Source organism: Camelus bactrianus, chromosome 32 (assembly GCF_048773025.1).
Source record: "Camelus bactrianus isolate YW-2024 breed Bactrian camel chromosome 32, ASM4877302v1, whole genome shotgun sequence".
In the NCBI taxonomy this organism is placed as follows: Eukaryota; Metazoa; Chordata; class Mammalia; order Artiodactyla; family Camelidae; genus Camelus; species Camelus bactrianus.
In genome coordinates this window covers 12,384,018-12,402,560 of record NC_133570.1, presented here as the reverse complement: position 1 = coordinate 12,402,560, position 18,543 = coordinate 12,384,018, and the positions used below count along the sequence as shown (strand labels likewise).

Below are 18,543 nucleotides of genomic sequence, written 5' to 3'. Positions count from 1 at the left end.
ACTTGTGCTTAAAAAAAAAAAAAAAAAAAACAAAGGTCAGATGAACACCATGACAATCTTGAGATGATCAGGAACTTCAAAATTTTCCTGGATAATCAAATCATTTCAAAATCTCTGTTGTGAATCTGATTCTATTACGTTCAAAAAGATGAGAGAACAATCCAACGACCGCTCAGGGTTTGATCACACAACAGTGCAATCTGATGGATCCTCTTCATGTAGTTACTAAACCCAATCCAGACATAATGCAAAAAACATACTTGGACTGGGTTCTGTTGAGGATGCATTCCTTCCAGACTCGATGGACCATATGATTGTGGAGTTTTGGAGGAATCTTCCCCGATCTCTTTGGACTGTGCATAGTTATCATCCCCCCGTCTTGGGAGCCTAGGTGACTGACAGCAGTCTGAGTACCTCCACTCTCACCTGGGAAAGAAAGACAATTTGGAATGTCAGAACTTCCTGGAAAGGTCTTCTAGTGGATAGACTGCTGGCTTATTTAACATAAATATTTTAATTGCTGAAACTCATCATGTAGCTTTGCCACTACCTGTGACAATAACACTCTCTGAAGCATCAGTACAGCTTTCGAGCACATGAATATTCACACACTCACATACCCTCAAGGGCATACCAATCCAGAGGCATTCCTACTCCACAGGTACTAGAGACAACTTACATGGGAGGGTTCAAACATGACAATATTAAAGATATAAACATGCATGGATTGTTTCCATTTTTAAATCCCAATGAAATAAATAAGTTTTGAGGCAGAACAAAACAGCAGAGGGAGCCTTGAGCTCATGTAGCTAAATGGCTGTGTAACAACTGCACACAGCGCTCTGGGTAGGATGAAGAATTTAATGGCACAAAGCTTTTAACAAGGTCAATTTTCGAATTTGTGTGTGGAACTGTTTGTCCTTATGCCTGACACTATGAAAGCTTAGTACTAAAACACTGCAAGAGGTAGACTCAGCATTTTGTATCAGAGGATTAAAAATTCACTGGTTTCTAACACCTCCCTTAGTTTTTCCAACTGTACTTGGTATGCAATCCATTTTCTACTGTGTCCACTATAATTGCTGATAATACTGATTATTAGTTATGAGTATTTTACTTTAACTTCCATCTCATACGAGACAAATACTGAAGCCAATTTCCAGTTTCAAATTCTGATCCAATTACTTTAATCAATTTGATTTCATAAATATTTTATTCTTGACATAACTACAACGCAAAATATCTTGACTGAAATATTTCTGAGCATTCTGAAAGCCTCCACTCTCATCTGGAAAAGAAAGAAGCAAATTTATATCACAAACTAATATTCTTGGTATCACTGCAGACTAACCATCATATAAGTTAAACGGTAGGCTCAACTCTATTTTTTTAAAAAAGAAAAAAAAAAAAACAACCCTAATGCTTACATTCTTAGGAACTGAAGATTTCTTTGTTCCCCAGAAAAGTACTGATATATTACAAATGAGATAAATTATGGAGACAAGGAATTTGGTCTTTCATTGCTGCCTTTTATCTTTCAAGTTCCCTGACTTGTTTCATGATGCAAAGTAATTCAATTTTACAATGGATTTTCAAATGTCTATTATAAAATGAGGCAAGGTGAAGAAACAAAGAGAAGTAGGTAACATAGCCCTTTGCCCCCAAACACAATAATTATGACCCAAAACAGGGGAGGGCATGGGGAAAGCAAGTCACAGAATCTTTTCTGATTCAAGTTGGATTAATGCTTTTCCTTTTGATGTTTTAACTAAAATGTGAGTGATGTTTTACATGGAATTAAATGAGACTTGCACTCCATGCTGTTAAATGCATATTGAATACTGTTTCTCACAATTATCTCCACAAACAGAAGAGGCGAGCTGACGTACCTATCCACATGAGGCAGAACCATTTGGCCCGCCTAGGTCCCCTGCTACTCTAGGAGACTCGGTCATTTTAGGGGGCAAACTAACCCACTCTGTCTATTTCTAGGAAAAGATGGCAATTGTCAACATTAGTCAAATGGAGAATGACAGGGCTGTGCAGGATTCTCGCTGTTAGAACATTAGGAGTCCTAAGCTGTAATTCAACATTATTATGGTGGACAATTTGGACAAATTCATTTTATGACAAAGATACTAGTTGCTTTTATTTAGCTTTTTTTTGTTTGTTTTAGGGAGTGAGGAGGCATCAAGAGATTTATTTACCCAAGGCTTATTAACACCATGGCACACACAGTTAAAGGGGAATAAATGTGAAGACTGTAGTTATGAAGTCCACACTGAAATCCACCATAACAAAACTTTTTTTCTTTGCATTATAAAATTTAGAGTTCTGAACTGATGAGAAGTCAAGGCATCATGCACACACCAGGCCTTCAATTTTAAGTTGAACAGAAATTTCACTAAGTATCAGGCAAAACAAAAACAAATATAAACAAACAAAACCTGATGTTTTTGTGATTTAATTGTTAAACAACAAACTCAACTAAACAGATGTAGTGTAACTGTTACAAATCCAAACTTTGATATGAAACATGATAAAATACTTTTCTAAATACTGGTAATTCTAGACTACCTCTAGAGGCTACGTGGTATATCCACTCATGTCTTCCACACAATATCTGAGTAATTCCTTCCAGATAACTCAATAATGTGTGTTAAAACTGGACTTCTGAGCGCTGCTTTAAGGTTTTACACTACTGCTTGTATTCTGCTTTACTGTTTATAGATCAAAAGTACGTGATCAGATAAGTGTGACAATCCTGTAAACTATATAGTATTTAACAGAGAAGGGAACTGATGTTCAGAACAGGTATAACAATTAAATAAGGTAACTCACCTAGTAAAATCTATAGCTAGGTTTTAAAATTAGGTGTGTTCAGTCACAAAGGTAATACTTTTCCCCAATATAGTGTTTAACCATGAACATTTATCGAAGACCCACTACATGCCAAGCACTATGCTAGAAACTTTGCAACACTGTCTCATCTAATCCTCAGGAAAATTACCATGTAAGCATATATCACGCTTGATAGTCCGTTTCCAAAGTTTTGCAGCCAAGACTTTATTTATTCTGATGCTACTGCCAACATGGCCCACATTAAATACCTACAAATAATCTCATTTCAGTGCAAGTATGATGACTATCCTTTTCTTAGTGACTAGATTTTCAATTAAAATGAAGTCAACTACAACAACAAAAAAGTTAATATAGGATATATACCACTCAACAAAGAAGGCAAAATCCTCCCTATTTAAATATTTTGAATTTTTCCATGAAGGAAGACTGTTTAAATTGACAAAATTTTCAAATGTAGTTAATATGTCATTAATATGGACAGATTATTGAAAGGACAAAGCATTTATTCAGAGCTTCTTATTATTAGACTAACTTTATAATATAATAAGGAAAGAATTGATCCAAGACTTGTCCCTGGCTGGCAACAGTCAACTGGGGAAAGGCTTCAACCATTCTCTCATTTAGTGTTTTCCATTTGATTAAAAAAAAAATGTGCAACTTACATCTTGCCTCCTGTCTGTGAATGCAAGCGTGCACATCAGTACGAAGGGGCAGATGTGTGTGTGGAACTCAGAAGAAAACAGATAAGCTGTTTAACCGGAGTAACTAATATGAGCACAATGAAAATTCTGAAGCACATCAATTCCGTTTACAATTTCACTTCTCCATTTTGTAAAACCTCCATGTTATTCTACCTCCACCTCGTCTACCAGAAATTTCTCAGTGTGAGTTTCCTCACCTGTTTCATGGCAAAGGGAACATGATTTTCTGGGATCTCTTCCACCCAGGACATTCCTGGATTGTACTCACCTATGACAGCCTGTTCTGGAGACGTGGGAGGGGTAAGAGGCATCCCACAGTTACTTGGGTCCTTCACACTACCAAGGCCCTGCTGCCCGACGGTAACATGACCTCCAGTACCGGCAACATTCTGAGGAACTGGGATGTCGTTCTGAGAGATCAAAACAAAAGCTGAAGGATAAACCATCCGAACACCACCTGTGAGGAAAGAGAGGAAGAGGAACAGGCCTGAGAAAAAGTTCACACTAGACTGCCAGATATGTTGTTCCAGTGGTCAGAGTCAAAGCTCAACGGCGAAAGGAGACGCTCATTAGGTACTGCCGAAAGTGACAGTGATAGGTTTCGTGTTCTCATAAGTTAATTGCTATTTCAACATGTGTTCCAACATTATCATAATAGCATTTGGAATACAGGGACCATTGGTGCTTCAGGCAAGATAACTACTCAGCAAATACCATTGTGTCAAGAGAATACAAAAAGATGGGGAAATTTTGATGAATCTGAATGATTATCTTTTTAAATTAAGGAAGATGAAGAAGATAGAATAAAGTTCTTCAGGCAAAATATTTTCTCTTACCAACAATTACTTCTACTGCCACAGGGAAATCATCGTCATATCCCAACTCCTCCTCTTCTTTCAATTCTTCTTTCTTTTTCAGCACCATTGGGTAGAAATACTGCCATTCTTCGATCAACTTACGGGTGGCTGGGTCTGACATCTTGTATGCTTGGCCTGTTAGTGTGCCATTTAAGCCATAAGGACTTACCAGTACTGAAGCAGAGAGGAGAAATACATGTCACATATCGGAGTAATAATTCCTACTAAGTGTAACGTTATATATGTGGTCATTTTAGGTTGAAGCTTAGGATTACTTAATGTATATTGCTCTTTATTTCCTAATTCCCTTTTAAAGTGTGATTTTTTAAAGTTCCTCACTACAGTACTTCTTATTTACATGCCTGTCAACTCAAATCAATTTCTGAAGGAAATCAAATGGAGAAGGTGTAACACTGTCAGGCAGCTATATCAACGCACAATATACAAACGATCTACACATTAAAGCATATAAGCATCTGTTTGATAATAGCTTATGCGATGTGAATACTGACTCTTCCATGACAGAAGACCATTTAATACATGTACTCCCAAACCAGACTGGAACTTGAACACTCTTCCTATGGTTTCCTGAGACTTCCTAAAGAGTTGAGGTAATTTAAAAATATATCAGTAAACCTTCTACTAGCAGGAAAGTCTTTATGTGCCAAGTCTGAAACATACTGTTACATGTAACTTCAATTATGACTATTCTGGAAGTCTGTTGATGAAACAACTCTAAATAAAATTTATTTTACTCAAAGTGAAGGACTCAGAGTCCCTCTATCTTATTCTGTGACTGTTTGACCTTGATGTCATTTTCACAGACACAAAAATATAGTTAATGGAATGTTGTATAACCCAGCCAGTTCTTAGTCACACCGTATTTCAGCACTTTTGTGAGGATAAAGGTCACTTTTCCTTAATCCTGATCTTTACCCAAGGAGGGAAAAAAAAATCTCAGCATAAGCAGTAACTGGGAGATCCTTTCTGAGGGGATGGTTTTATTTTTTTTAACAGCTGGATGATGTATCACAATAATCAAGACACAGACAGCTATAGACAGCACATATTTTGTGGTGCCTTTCTGCTGTTCCTCACTGATCATAATGGGATAAAAATACTGATTCCAACCAACACAGCTGATCAAGAGTGATTTTTCTGTACTAACACTTCTAAAAACTCCCTACATCAATTCGGTTAATTTTGTTCACTATAATTATCTATAGGCCAACACCTGCCCTGAGAACATACCTTTTCCACACCAGTCATAGAAAATAGGCAGGACAATGCCCCACAAAGTCTTCCATGATTCAAGGCATTAGTAACAAACTAGTAAGATTTAAAACAAGTAATCTATCAGGACCTGGTATGCTAATATTTTTCTCAGCTTAGAAGGTTAGTTTCTTTTTCACATGACTAGTAACTCCTTTTGCTATTAATATAAATAAATGCTTTGATTTTGAGTAACAGAGCTTATAATGAAGTCAGATGATCCTCAGCACTTTCAAAGTCAAGGAAACAGTATTTTTAATAATCTTGACAATCCATAATATGCACATACTGTTCAACTTTAAGTGTACAGTTTGAGAATTACATGGTTTTGAATATTATAGCAGTTCATAATAAAACATCCAAAATTATAGAATTATAAAGTACACAGCTTAAAATGTGTTGCAAGAGGAGTGAAATGTAGGTAATAATCAGGACACAGTTAAATGAGGCTCAATGTCCTTTTTTACCTTAAAACAAGAAAAAGACCTTTACTACCTTTAGGGCAAGAAACAGATGCTTTCATCAAGTTAAGTCAGAATCATTTGTAGAAAACCAAAAAGCAATCATAAATATTACTCATATGACAGGCTATTATATCAATAAAAATACTTCAGCCAATTCTATTCAAATATTGGTTTTTTAAAAATTACATTGTGTGATACAGTAGGACTATTTTAACCAGGCATCTCTAGTAATGACAAGTTAGACTGAAAAAAAACAAAGATTTTTCTAAATGGTTCAATTTAATATTATAATATTAAAAGAGTTATTCATAGAAAATACTGAATTCCAAAGACAAAACCAAAGCTTTAGAACGCACAGCTAGAGGAAAAGGACACGGAGTTATTTTGGTGCTATCTAGGGGATAAGCTGAGAATTAATAAAAATATGAATGTAAGTTAAATTGCAACCAAATATCTATAACCAGTGTAGTCTATAATTAATAAATAAGAAAGATATTAATATCAATGAAGAAACTATATACAACTCTAGAAATCTGATTTTGGTTGAAATTTCAAATACACTAAGTTTAATAGTAATTTTCTATAAGTCATTACATTCCTAAAACTATGGGACAAACAAAACAATGATTTGTCAATTACTTATTGGACTATATACTTATTGGTCCTCTTTTGATCTAAAGAAAATTCTCCACATTTTATTCCACAATACAGACAAGACTATGTTGCATATGTGAGATGCTTTCATCAGAAAACTAGCAAGCCATTATCACTTAACTGTGAAATGGTGGTCTTCTCTTTGTTCTTCAGAAACTGACTCTTACTGCTTAGCTTAACATGCCCATTTAAGATAACATGCCATTTAAGATAATATCTCATTCTGTAAAATCTCACTGGGCAAGGTGGCTATCCACTTGGTGGGGGCCGGGTGGAGAGCAGGGACACCATCATTTACTTACCTTGAAATGGTGCAGGTGAAGACTGAGCCATGTGTATATGTTCCTCATTGATCAAATAAATTGGCTGGTGTTGGGCAATCTCCACACTTGTGCATACATTACTTTCCCCATGAAGAAAGAATGTGAAAGCACAGGACAAATGCTCACTAAAAAAGAAACAATTAGAATCTCAGCTCTACATTTTGGAAATAGGTGCTAAACACACTCATGTAGAAAACGGGTACTAAACACAGGAACTACAGATGGGATACAGCTTTATCAGTCATCCAGCAAACCTTGCCCCTGATAATATTCATAAGTATAAACTTCTAGGTGATTGTGGACAAATAACGTAACAATAACTTGTTAACAAACTAAAGATGCCAGATAAATATGTCTCATGTACTATTTCCTGAACTGGCTTTTAAGTGAGCCTGGGGACAATGACAAAATAATTTTGCTTACGTTCTGTATGACATAAAAGAAACAACAAATTTATAAGTTTACAATATGTATTACAATAAGGTTATACTGTTGATCTAAAAGTAGCAATTAAGGAAAGTGCTGTATGTAAATTGCCAATATGCAATTGCTAAGGTAACACAAGTCTCTAAATGGGCTGGTAATCTGTTACATTTAATTTTTACAATTTACCTCTGATCACAAGATTTTATTAAAGCATTCCACTTCTCCATTTTCCACACAATTAGCTAAAATTTGATAAAAATGATATGTCCTGGAGAAAAATAATTTCAAAATTACTTCAGTGGCACATTCTGTCGAAGTTGTTAACTTGGCTCTAAGCCAGCCATGACATCTCCATTTCTCAAGACAGCTCATAAGAACATTTGCCTTATGAACCAAAATAACTGTATTCCAAGCAACCACCATTTAAAAACCCATTTCCAAGATTTGCTTCTTTTCAGAATTCTCTATTATAAGGTGTATTTTGAGTACTACTCAAAAAATTAAATTTTAAGTATAAAATTATAATGCTTTATGGAAAAATAAAAAAATGATAAAATTTTCACTCTATCCCAGAGTAAAATATATATATTCTTCCTTGACAAGTATGCTGAGATAACCTGAGAAAATTTTGTGTTTTACTAGAATGTGAAGTTTCATCAATAAGAAGCACCCAGTCTTGATATTTGGGTACTCAGGACAATAGAGTAAACATAAGATAGTAACTAAAATTTTTAAAGAATTTTGAAAATTTAAACATCCCTGTAACACGATACTTCTAAGTTTCAAGCTCACAAAAAGGAAATGATGCATATAATGTAAATGCATACAGGTATAAAACATTCTCAATAGTAAAAATACGCTTGCTGTCTTTTATTTATGTAAATGACACTGAAAACATATCATCCTCAAAATATAACATTATTCCCGGCACATAAGAAGACCAAAATACAGATTAAATGATTATGGAGTTGTAACTTTCCACTTGTAAAGTTCAGTGGAGGAGTGTGAGCCAGCTTATCCCTGTCACGCCGACCATCCCATGCAGTCATCAGAGTATTTATAAGACAACCAGTGAGAGTCACAGACACTGAATGCAGCACAGAACATGTTCTCGATTCCACTGAATTCCACCTGTGCGTGAGCACAAATGCAACCAACATTTGTCTATCAACTAGAAAGTGCAAAGAATGGTGCAAGAAGCTTGAAGTGACAATGACTAAAATATGGTCCTTGCCCTCAACGAGCATATAAACTAACAAAAAAATTGGTAAGAGTGCACATCAGTAAAATAAAACCAGGCACAAATACAGAAATAGAAAACCAAAATGCCAAGGGTAGGCTAAGGTGTACTAATTTTTTTCAATTTGGAAGATCCAAACACTTCAAGATAAAAACAAATGAAAATAGAGTTTTAGTGTAAAGGAAAAAGTAAAGGAGGGAACATGAGGCAAGGAGTATCTGTAGTTAAGAATAGGCTATAGCCTAGAAATTCTAAAAGGAGGAGAGACATGACACGATGGGAAGGGAGTATGAAAAAGAAGTCAGAGGTCACCCCTTGAGACAACCAAAAGTCTTGCATGTAAAAAACAGCAGGGGGCCAATTTAAGTTTTGGTTTTTAAAAGTCAGCTAAATCTAAAGAATCCAGATGAAAACCTCAAAATAGTATTCATTTGAATTTGCTATGTCCTAAAAGACACAGAGAAGAAGCACAAATGAAAAAGGTAGGAACAGAATCAATGACCTATTTTTTATATTGCTAACTTTAAAAACAAAATGTCTTCTTTGAAAGAGACAAAACTACGTAAGAAAAATAGCAAGTTATGATGGAAATTAAGAGAAACTGCCAGTAACTGATGTTTGGTAAGTTACTTCACCTTTGTGATCATAGTTTCCTCACATGTAAAATTAGCTGTTAGCACAAGTTGCTGGAGTCCCCAAAGTTCTAACTCAGGAAGTCCAGGATGGGCCCCAAGAATCTGCTTTTCTACCAAGTTCCCAGTGATGCTGTTCCTACTACTAGCCCAAGAACCACACTTTGAGAATCACTGAATTTTATGGTACATAAAATCTTTTCCAGCCATAAAATCCTTTTTTTTTTCTTAAATTACAAGAAACAAGAGGGCAGGGAATGACAATATTGACACTAGAAAGTAGAATTCCCCTTTGACCTAATAATACTACTTCTAAGACTTTATTCCATTATACATATACATTTATTATTATACCCATTATACAGTTATTAACCACAGCATTACTTGTAATGTTAAAGACTAAAAACAGCCAAAATGCCCATCAGTAGAGGACTGGCTAACTAAACCATGATACATCCCTACAAAGTAATACCGTGCAACCACTTAAAAGAAGATAATCATACTGATATGTAAAAACCTCCAACATAAACTGATAAAGATGGGGGGGGGAAACGAGGTACAAAACACTTGTGAGTAATATACTCCCATCTGTATACAAACGGGAAAGTGGGGAGGAAAAAACATATGCACACACAATTTGCTTTCACTGGCATGAAATTCCTCTGGAAGGATACACTGTAAAAACCTAATAATTTTGGTTGCCTTTGGGGAATGATTTGGGAACAAAGGGAGAATTCACAATATTCTTTTACACTTTTTGGATGTGGGGCCGTATGTCACAGAGAAAGTAATGGAGTCAAGATCTGAAGGAAGCCCTGCCTCCCATCCTGTGCAGTGTGCTTGCTGGCCCAACTGGAGGAGTGCCCTAGAGGAATCCATGTGTTTCATCTTGTCACATGTGGCTCTTAGTAGAAGCCTGCTGAGATCATCTTTGATTCTGATTCTGTTATCCAACATGGTGGCTATTTAATCAGTAAGCCATCAATATCTTTACCCATGTCATTGCTAAAAGTGGTGAATGAGACTGCACTGAAGATAGAATCCTGTGTCATTTTATCAGGTAATTCCCAAGTTACAAATTCTCCCAAGTGCTGCCAGACATTTACTATTTCTTGTCTATAAATGATCATCTAAAGGGTTACATCAAATGTTTTGATAAAATGCAGATACACAACAACTACCATATTTCTCTGATCTAGAAACCTGCCTAAAAGTAAAATTCAGGTAGTCTGATACAAAGAACAACCCTCCTCATTTTACAGATGAGAAAACAGGGCTAAAAAGTGCGGCTTGAGAATGGCATTTCTGGAATCACAGCTGGAATTAGACTTGAAATTCAGTGAACTTTCCTTCAGCTAGTCTATAAATGAAAATACTAATTTATATCTCTACTAACATTTTTATGTAGGTCAATGAGATCAGATTCATGAATGAAAACAAGGGGCTCTATAAACACATTTATAGATATGTTATATCATGTTACTACAAAGTTAGGAGGTAAAACTTATTACAAGCTTCATCCTTATTCTTGCTGCTTCTCACTTATCATCCACTTTTACCTGAACCTTTAATCACTCAACTCCATCTATTTCATACACTCTCACTGTTTGAAAATTGGAAAGGGCTTTAGAGAGGATCAGGCTCATCCCTTTTCTAATTCAGGGGGAAGGTAAAACTGTGCCCATAGTTACAGCAGTTTAGAGCACAGTTGGAATGAATCCAAGTCCCCTTCTTAACATAGTGTTCACAGCACATTGATGATGCTTTTACATTTGCTGTTTCTACTTTAGGTCAACGCTACCTTCACCCTGTATAATACAGCCCCCCTCAGCAGCAAGAACACACACACGCTATGTAATTTCAGTCACTCTCTGCATCATTTCTATTAACCCCCTACTGCTGTAGACTAGCAGGCACTATTCGAATGAATACACACTGTAATTTCACTTAAACTACAATCAGAGCCTCACCCCTGTTCTCACGGTGCTCCACTTGACAAATATTTCAACCTTCTCAACTCCGTTTATTTTCCCCTCTTTACTTGGTATATCTGGTCTGACTCAGGTAATTATTTAATCTCTTTTTCACCTTAAACATGCCTGCAGTTACACTTATCTCATCCTCCCCCAGAGTCCTGGAGGACTACACAGTTCCTTTTCTCTGTAAAGGTGCTCCCATACTTATTTATGAATAGTTTTTATTTCTACCTCTTTACTTGCTCCAGGTTTCCAAGCCCTGTGATACCTTTACTTGACCATGTTGCTCCTTAAGGGCTACTGTCATATATTTCTCCCTCTACTGACTAAAATCAAATAATCAACAACTTAATAAAATGATTAGTATAAAAGTATTAATATCACTAAACAACCTATCTATAAATATCTTTTATGTTATAAAAGAAATAAACAAGGCACTAAGACATAATGGGGTGCTATTTTAGAAAGGAACAGGCCAGAGAAGAGCTTCTCTGAAAAAAAGCGGGGGGGGGGGAGCATTTAAATAAAAAAAAAAACTGTACGTGTTAAAGATACTGAATTAGAGAAATTGACATTCTAAGGAAAATTTTTTAAAATTTAAAAGGCTGCATCATTGTGAAAATGAAGACAACTGTAAAACGAATTTGGAAATACAGGTATAATTTGTTCACTTTCTGCCTTCAAAAAGATAAAAGATTCTGCCTTCAAAAAGATAAAAGATCATCAGAATGGCTAAAAAATAAAACAAGTCCACCTATTTACTGCTTACACAAGGCACACAAAATTAAACTACAACCCCCCCAAAAAGGAAGAAAATGATACGCCAGGTGAATCTAAATAAAAACAAAGCTGGTACAGAATAGCAACAAATAAAATATTTTTAAAACTTAGGTTCATCATTACAGAATAACAAACAGAGGAATTAAATAAGACATTTAAACAATCTTGAATGTGTATGTACATTCAGGTTATATGGTATGCAATATAACTTAGAAATATATAAAGAAAAAATTGGTAGAACTACAAGGAAAAACTGACAAGTCTTTAATAAAGATTTTAACATATTTTCCTCAGTGTTTAATAGAATAAGCAAATTATTCAGAATACAAAAAAAAACAAACAAAACAAAACCATGAATGACAAAAGTATACAAACTTAAGTATACATGTAGGGTTTCAAGAAATAAATAATCAATTCTCTTTCCAAAGACACATGGTTGATGTACAAAACAGGACTGGGGACCAGGACACAAGTCCTAAATTTCAAAGAATTAATATTACAGAAACCGCATGTTCTCTAATCACAGTACAACTTAATTAGAAATCAACAGTTAAAAAAAAAAAGGTTAATAAAATCCCTTTGTTTGGAAACTTAAACGTGCACTCCCTAAATAAATCATGGGCTATAGAGGAAATCACAATGGAAATCACAAAATATTTAAAACTGAATGACAACAAAAGTAATACATGTCAAAATCTGAGTGATACAGTGCTTCCAGAGTAATTTATATCCTTATATGCCTAAAATGAAGTCTTAAAATAAATGAGATCAGCATTCAAATCAAAAAGTTATATCCAAAAGGAATAAACTCAATGAAAATAATGACAAAAGCACATATTAATAAAGTAGAGGGGGAAAGAATAGGAAGGATTAACAAAATCAGATCTTGTTCTTTGAGCACACTAAAAGAAGACAAACCCCAAAGCAGACTGATTTGAGGAAGGGAAGTAGAAAAGAGGCCTGTGCAAGGAGGGAATGGCATCACCAAACAATCCTGAAAAACAAAAAGAGGAAGTAAGCACAAGGCACTCCTCTGGCTCCCATCACCACCGCGTATGCTGTGCTGCCTCATCAGTCTTCCCTACCCTTCCTCTGACTCTTACTCATCTTTTCCAATAAATCAGCCTTAAGGTCCCAGAATAAGAGAAATGCTCCCAAACTACTCTGTGTATAACTCAGTCAAAGCACTTCAAAGTTTCTAAGTTTTACTCCTAGTCCATCTAACTTTTGTGTTAGAGGACAAAAATCATGTTTTTTCTATCATTTTGGACTCCAGTACTTTGCACGGTGTTTGGAGTGGGCAGATACCACACTAATCACTTACTTGAGTTTGTGATGCTTTGTACCTTTCTCTAAAATTTTCTGGCATTTTATTAGGAGAGTCTGAAATAAGCATGGAATTCTGAGTTATGAGATGGGGAGAACACAAGAGTAAAGCTGTGTGTGACACTGCAGCCAAGAATATAGTAGGGGAGACTGACTCCCTAGTCTTGAGAAGTTCTGACTCTCTCTCTATTGGTTCTCATACAGCGAAACTGCTTGGAGTGTATCACTGACAGCTACGATGTATAGTAAGTTATGACTCTCTTTGGGACTCAAGGTAGTTTATATTCTCTGAACTACAAAGGAGACTAGCACAGAATAACTAAGGACTAGAAATATACACCAACAGGGTATCTCTTCAGTGAGTGCAATTAAGGAATTCTGTTCTTTTATACTCTATTATCTACTCTAAGTAGTATGGTCAAATCAGTCCTCCTAAAACACATTTATAATCAAAATCTATACTACTCCATCTATCCCATGTCATAGTCCCCCACAGCCCAGAGGCAAAAAATCTACACCCCTCTGCATATCAGGCTAGGTCTTCTAGACTCTGCTGCAACTCACTTTTTTTTTAAGGTAGTATTTGAAATCTTACTTCCTTGGACAAACTCTCAACGACAGCCAATTTGGAAGGGTTAATACTCTGTACATCCCACCTACATTCCTGTAACTCCACACATTTTCCACTCCTTCATTCCCCTTAACTCCCATCTTTCAAAGTCCAACATCACTGCTACCTTCTCCATGCAGCCTTCTCATATTAGTTCTTTTCACAGAGATCTCCTTATTCTTTGCTACCAAGAGTACTTACCTCTTGTTTGGCACTCATACTATCAGAAGAACTCATTTAATTAACAAGTACTTACTAAGCACACCTATCTATCTTGGACCAGACACTCAGCTACCCTTAGGCATGTGGAAATAAACTAGACTAGAATCAGCCTTAGAAACTATTTTATAGTTTCTTAGACTATTTAAAACTTTTAAAGGAACAAAAGTACTAAAATGGAACTATGGTACCCACCAATCATGTACAGCAAATGTCCCAAAGATTTTAAAAGGGATAGAAATATGAAGATGAAGAAATTCTGGTAGGACATCCTCAGTTAAAATTGGGTACTTTAATATTAAATCTAAAAAAAAAAATGCCCTCATCATATAATTATAATATCTTATACTGGTTTGTACCCTATGTAATCTTTAAAAATTATCAGTTTATAAAAGGAATGAAATGAACCATGGGGGGGGGAAACTTTCCTATTACTTCTAAAATATCATATATTCTATCTTAAGTGTTATAAATGACTAAAATTTTATCTTCTCAGAGGTCCAGTAAGAAAAACTAAACTACATTCCAAAAATTCTGATTTCATTCTATCTTTCCGATGTCATCTTTTGCTCTATTAATTCATGTATCCAATGCTGCCATCCCTCAAATTGTTTCCCTCATAAGGCTTTGTCATAATTTGCAATTATTTACTCTGATAGTCTCCCCCACCACAGTATCTGTCCCACTGCCCTCTGTGTCCTTGCACAGCGCATGACACACAACACTTAACAGTTACGGAAGGGATGAACTACTTTTCTTCAGCAAGTTCTATCATGAGGAGAACAAGAATAGTTGATGTGCACAATGAATATTTTCCAAGTGGGAAGAAGATTAATTATTATTAATAGAAGGAGGTGTATGTAATTTCCAGTGATAGAAAAAAGGAAACTTTCAAACTGTTTACTTAGGAAAGAAACACAATGGGTTGGTGCAGGTTGCATCTGTGTAGCTGGGAAAAGACTTGCAAAAATGCAAAGAAGGAAGTAGTGTTCCAGATCATTTTATTCTTATAATATTCTAAATCTTAAGAATTTTTTTTTCACTTTTTACATTGAGTTTTCAAGAATGCAAGTAGTACATGTGCTTTCAAAATGTATTATGAATATTAATAAACTCCTGTTCTTTTCACGGTATAAAAGTGTTTTGATAACAGATTCAAAATGTAGAATGCATTTAGATAATTTTATCTAAATGCTTTCTGTGTTATGAACTTATTATCTTAAAAATTTCCAAGTTGTCATTAACTAAATCTCTTGCCAGAAGTAATTTGCCTCACTCTATAGATCCTCATTTGGGAATATTCTCCTAATGTTACTTTATCATTTTCTTTCCTTAAAAATACAGCATTTACTTTGGCAGTCTTCAGAAAGACTACATTAAGATCTGTCGCTCACTAGCATACTGACCTTTCTCTTATTGGACAAGCCTTAACTTTCACCTCCTTTTTAAAAGAGGGTGACATTATAATATTCAAATAACAAGAGTTGATTAAATTATTTCATAAAATCCTGAGATGCTTTCACTATTTCATACATCTTTCCTTTAAATTAGAAGTTAAACCTGATTACAAAGTGAATGAAAATGTCCAGGAAAGCTAATGGCATTTTTTTTTTAATATGACAGTATTTGCATTATAACTGTTAAACTACAATTACAATTCTATGGATAATCATCCTTTGAAGAAAAAAGTTATCAGTTATATTGTTACAATACAAAATTGCCTCAGTGAACAATTTTTCTTCATAAATAGGTATATACATATGCAATACATACACATATATATATACTTACAAGTATATACACACACATGCACATATATAAGAGAAATCAAACTATCAAGTTCTATGACTGCTCCTTTCTACTCTTCCATCCTCAAAGCTGAGTCGTTCCCTGGCAATAAATTCGGCATAGGGCAATGCATTAATTCTTCCCAGTCACAAGGGTAAATGATCCTGGCCCTGTAGTGGTAACAGAACAGCAGTACATCTTACATTAATACAAAAATAGTGCCCTAGTGGCCTAAAGGAATTAATGTTTCTCCCTGGGTACTTCACTTACTAGAAGCAAATGGCAGTGTGTATGTTCTGACTCAGTATGTCCTTGATCCAAAGGCTAAAGAGTGTGAGGATTCCCATCTTGATGGTACAAACTATATAAGATAATTTTCAAGACGCCAAGATAGACATAAGACTGCTCTAGTCAGTGATGTGTGCTTGAAAATAAGCAGCAGCTATACACAAAATTTGAGGAGGCTTATGAAAGTCTTTTTATTAAAATCTCTCTTGAGGTTACTAAACTAGGCCAGATTATCTAGTCATTCTCTGGGCAGACTAGAATTTCTTTGAAAATTCAATGGGAGTGTGCCTGCAGAGACTATAAAGTGACATTTATATTAGGTAACTCATCACCACAAAAGTACTTTTATTACTCACTTTAAGACATGCTTGGATTCTTTTTTGAATTTAAATATAAAACAAAACCTTTAATCCAGTTTTTGCTTACTTTAAAAGACAGTAACAAAGTTGAGGGAAGGAGCAGGGAGGATAGATTAATGAAAGGTATAGGGAACCACACAAATTTTCTACCATTTTCTCATTAAATATTAACTAGGCATTATATACTACTAAGAACAAAAAAGGATCAACTGACACTAAAATAGCTAAGACTTTATATATATGCCTGACAACACAAACTACATAAACTAGCTTTTCTCCATTGTTCCTTATTGATAAACTGAAATGCTGTTATCATTCCAGATTTCAAAATACATTTGTATAGTACATCTAAAAATCAGTGAATGTTTCAGTATACTTTACACAAATACCCACTCACTGTAACAGATCCTGCTGCTGGCCGAGGAACCTGAGTGCAGACCTGGCAGAGTTCTTGCCAGCTTCAAAGAAACCCAGGGACAGACCTCTGACATCTGCCTAGGTTCCCACACACAGCTCACAGTGGGGGAAATGACCCCCCCACCAAGAAGCTTAAAGCAGATGGGAATTCATCTGCTTTCATTCATCAGGTGAACGACAGCAAGTATGACTTTACCTGCGTGGCCAAACGACAACAACAACACACAGAAGCAGAAAAGGAACGCCTGTTGACAAACAGGTGCTAACTATGCAGCCTTTTTCGCTTTCACAGAGTGTTACTTCTCCATACTCCATCACTGCACTTTTCATCATGTATGAGTATCAACCCTTCTTATTTCTCCCTCCCTCACTGTATTTATTGTATGCAAACTACCTTAAATACTTCTAGAAAGAGATGAGGCAGGAAAAAGAGGGAAGGACCCATGCTGAGATTTTCTATCTCACTCAAACCCCAATTCTGTTTAAGGAACTGATAGTGTTAACAATGTTAATGGGAACTAATATAAAGTAAACAGTACAGCATCATAAAATTATTTTATGTCTCTACTCACAGTAATGGTTCTAGTTATACCTTTAAAAGACAATGTCTACAATAAACAAAGCAGGAAAAAAATACCTAACTTTTTACACCGCTCTATTTCAGACTAGCAGCTGACACTCAGTGTGGCTTGGCAAGTTCTGCAAAGGCTCCCAACGTCTGGCATCAGCCTGCCAGAGAGCAGGCCTTTTATATTCGGCACTGTTGCAAAACGTCTCACTCACCAGTACTCAAAGGAGGGCACAGTTTTCCTAGCAAAAGGAAAATAAAATTGGAGCTGACACTTACTTGGTAGAGTGCTGTTATTAGCAAGTATTCATCTTCCATACTCTTCCCATGCCAGAGGCCTACAACAGAAGCTAGATTTTTCTTTTTCTTTAATCAAAACACAGTGCAGCCTTTAATCATCAGCATTGCTCATGATCCCAACTTCCCTATCCCTAACATACGAAAAATAAATCTGGTGGCTAAAGCCAACAAAAATAAACATAAGATGCTGCTATACTTTTCATGTAGTCTCCTTAACAATATGAAGTCAAAGATAGTTACATGTTTTGCAATATGCTATACAAATACTAAACAGAATTAACTTTGATTCTTAATATTTAAAAGCAATTTCTCCTAATAAGGTAAAGTTCAGCTGAGAGGATATACAAGAAAAAGGAGCTATTGGAACTAATGGAGTCATTAGTAGCTGAAAATCTAAAAGACAATGTTTATTCAATATAAGGATGGCATTAGCATCTCACTGAAGGGTCCAACAGAAAATACAAGATCCTTCAGGTGATGG

The 18,543-nt window shown here is 35.5% G+C and overlaps 1 protein-coding gene across 2 annotated transcripts in view; it reads right to left on the bottom strand.

The window, feature by feature from the left end:
- Positions 1-18,543, bottom strand: part of MED13L (mediator complex subunit 13L) — a 253,953-nt gene that overhangs the window by 48,822 nt on the left and 186,588 nt on the right. For both annotated transcript variants that reach the window (XM_074356208.1, XM_074356209.1), the window contains exons 5-8: positions 7,113-7,258; positions 4,400-4,594; positions 3,832-4,020; positions 261-426 (exon numbers count right to left, since the gene is read on the bottom strand). In XM_074356208.1, the coding sequence (XP_074212309.1) occupies positions 261-426; positions 3,832-4,020; positions 4,400-4,594; positions 7,113-7,258 (696 nt within the window). The remainder of the gene's footprint in view (positions 1-260; positions 427-3,831; positions 4,021-4,399; positions 4,595-7,112; positions 7,259-18,543) is intronic.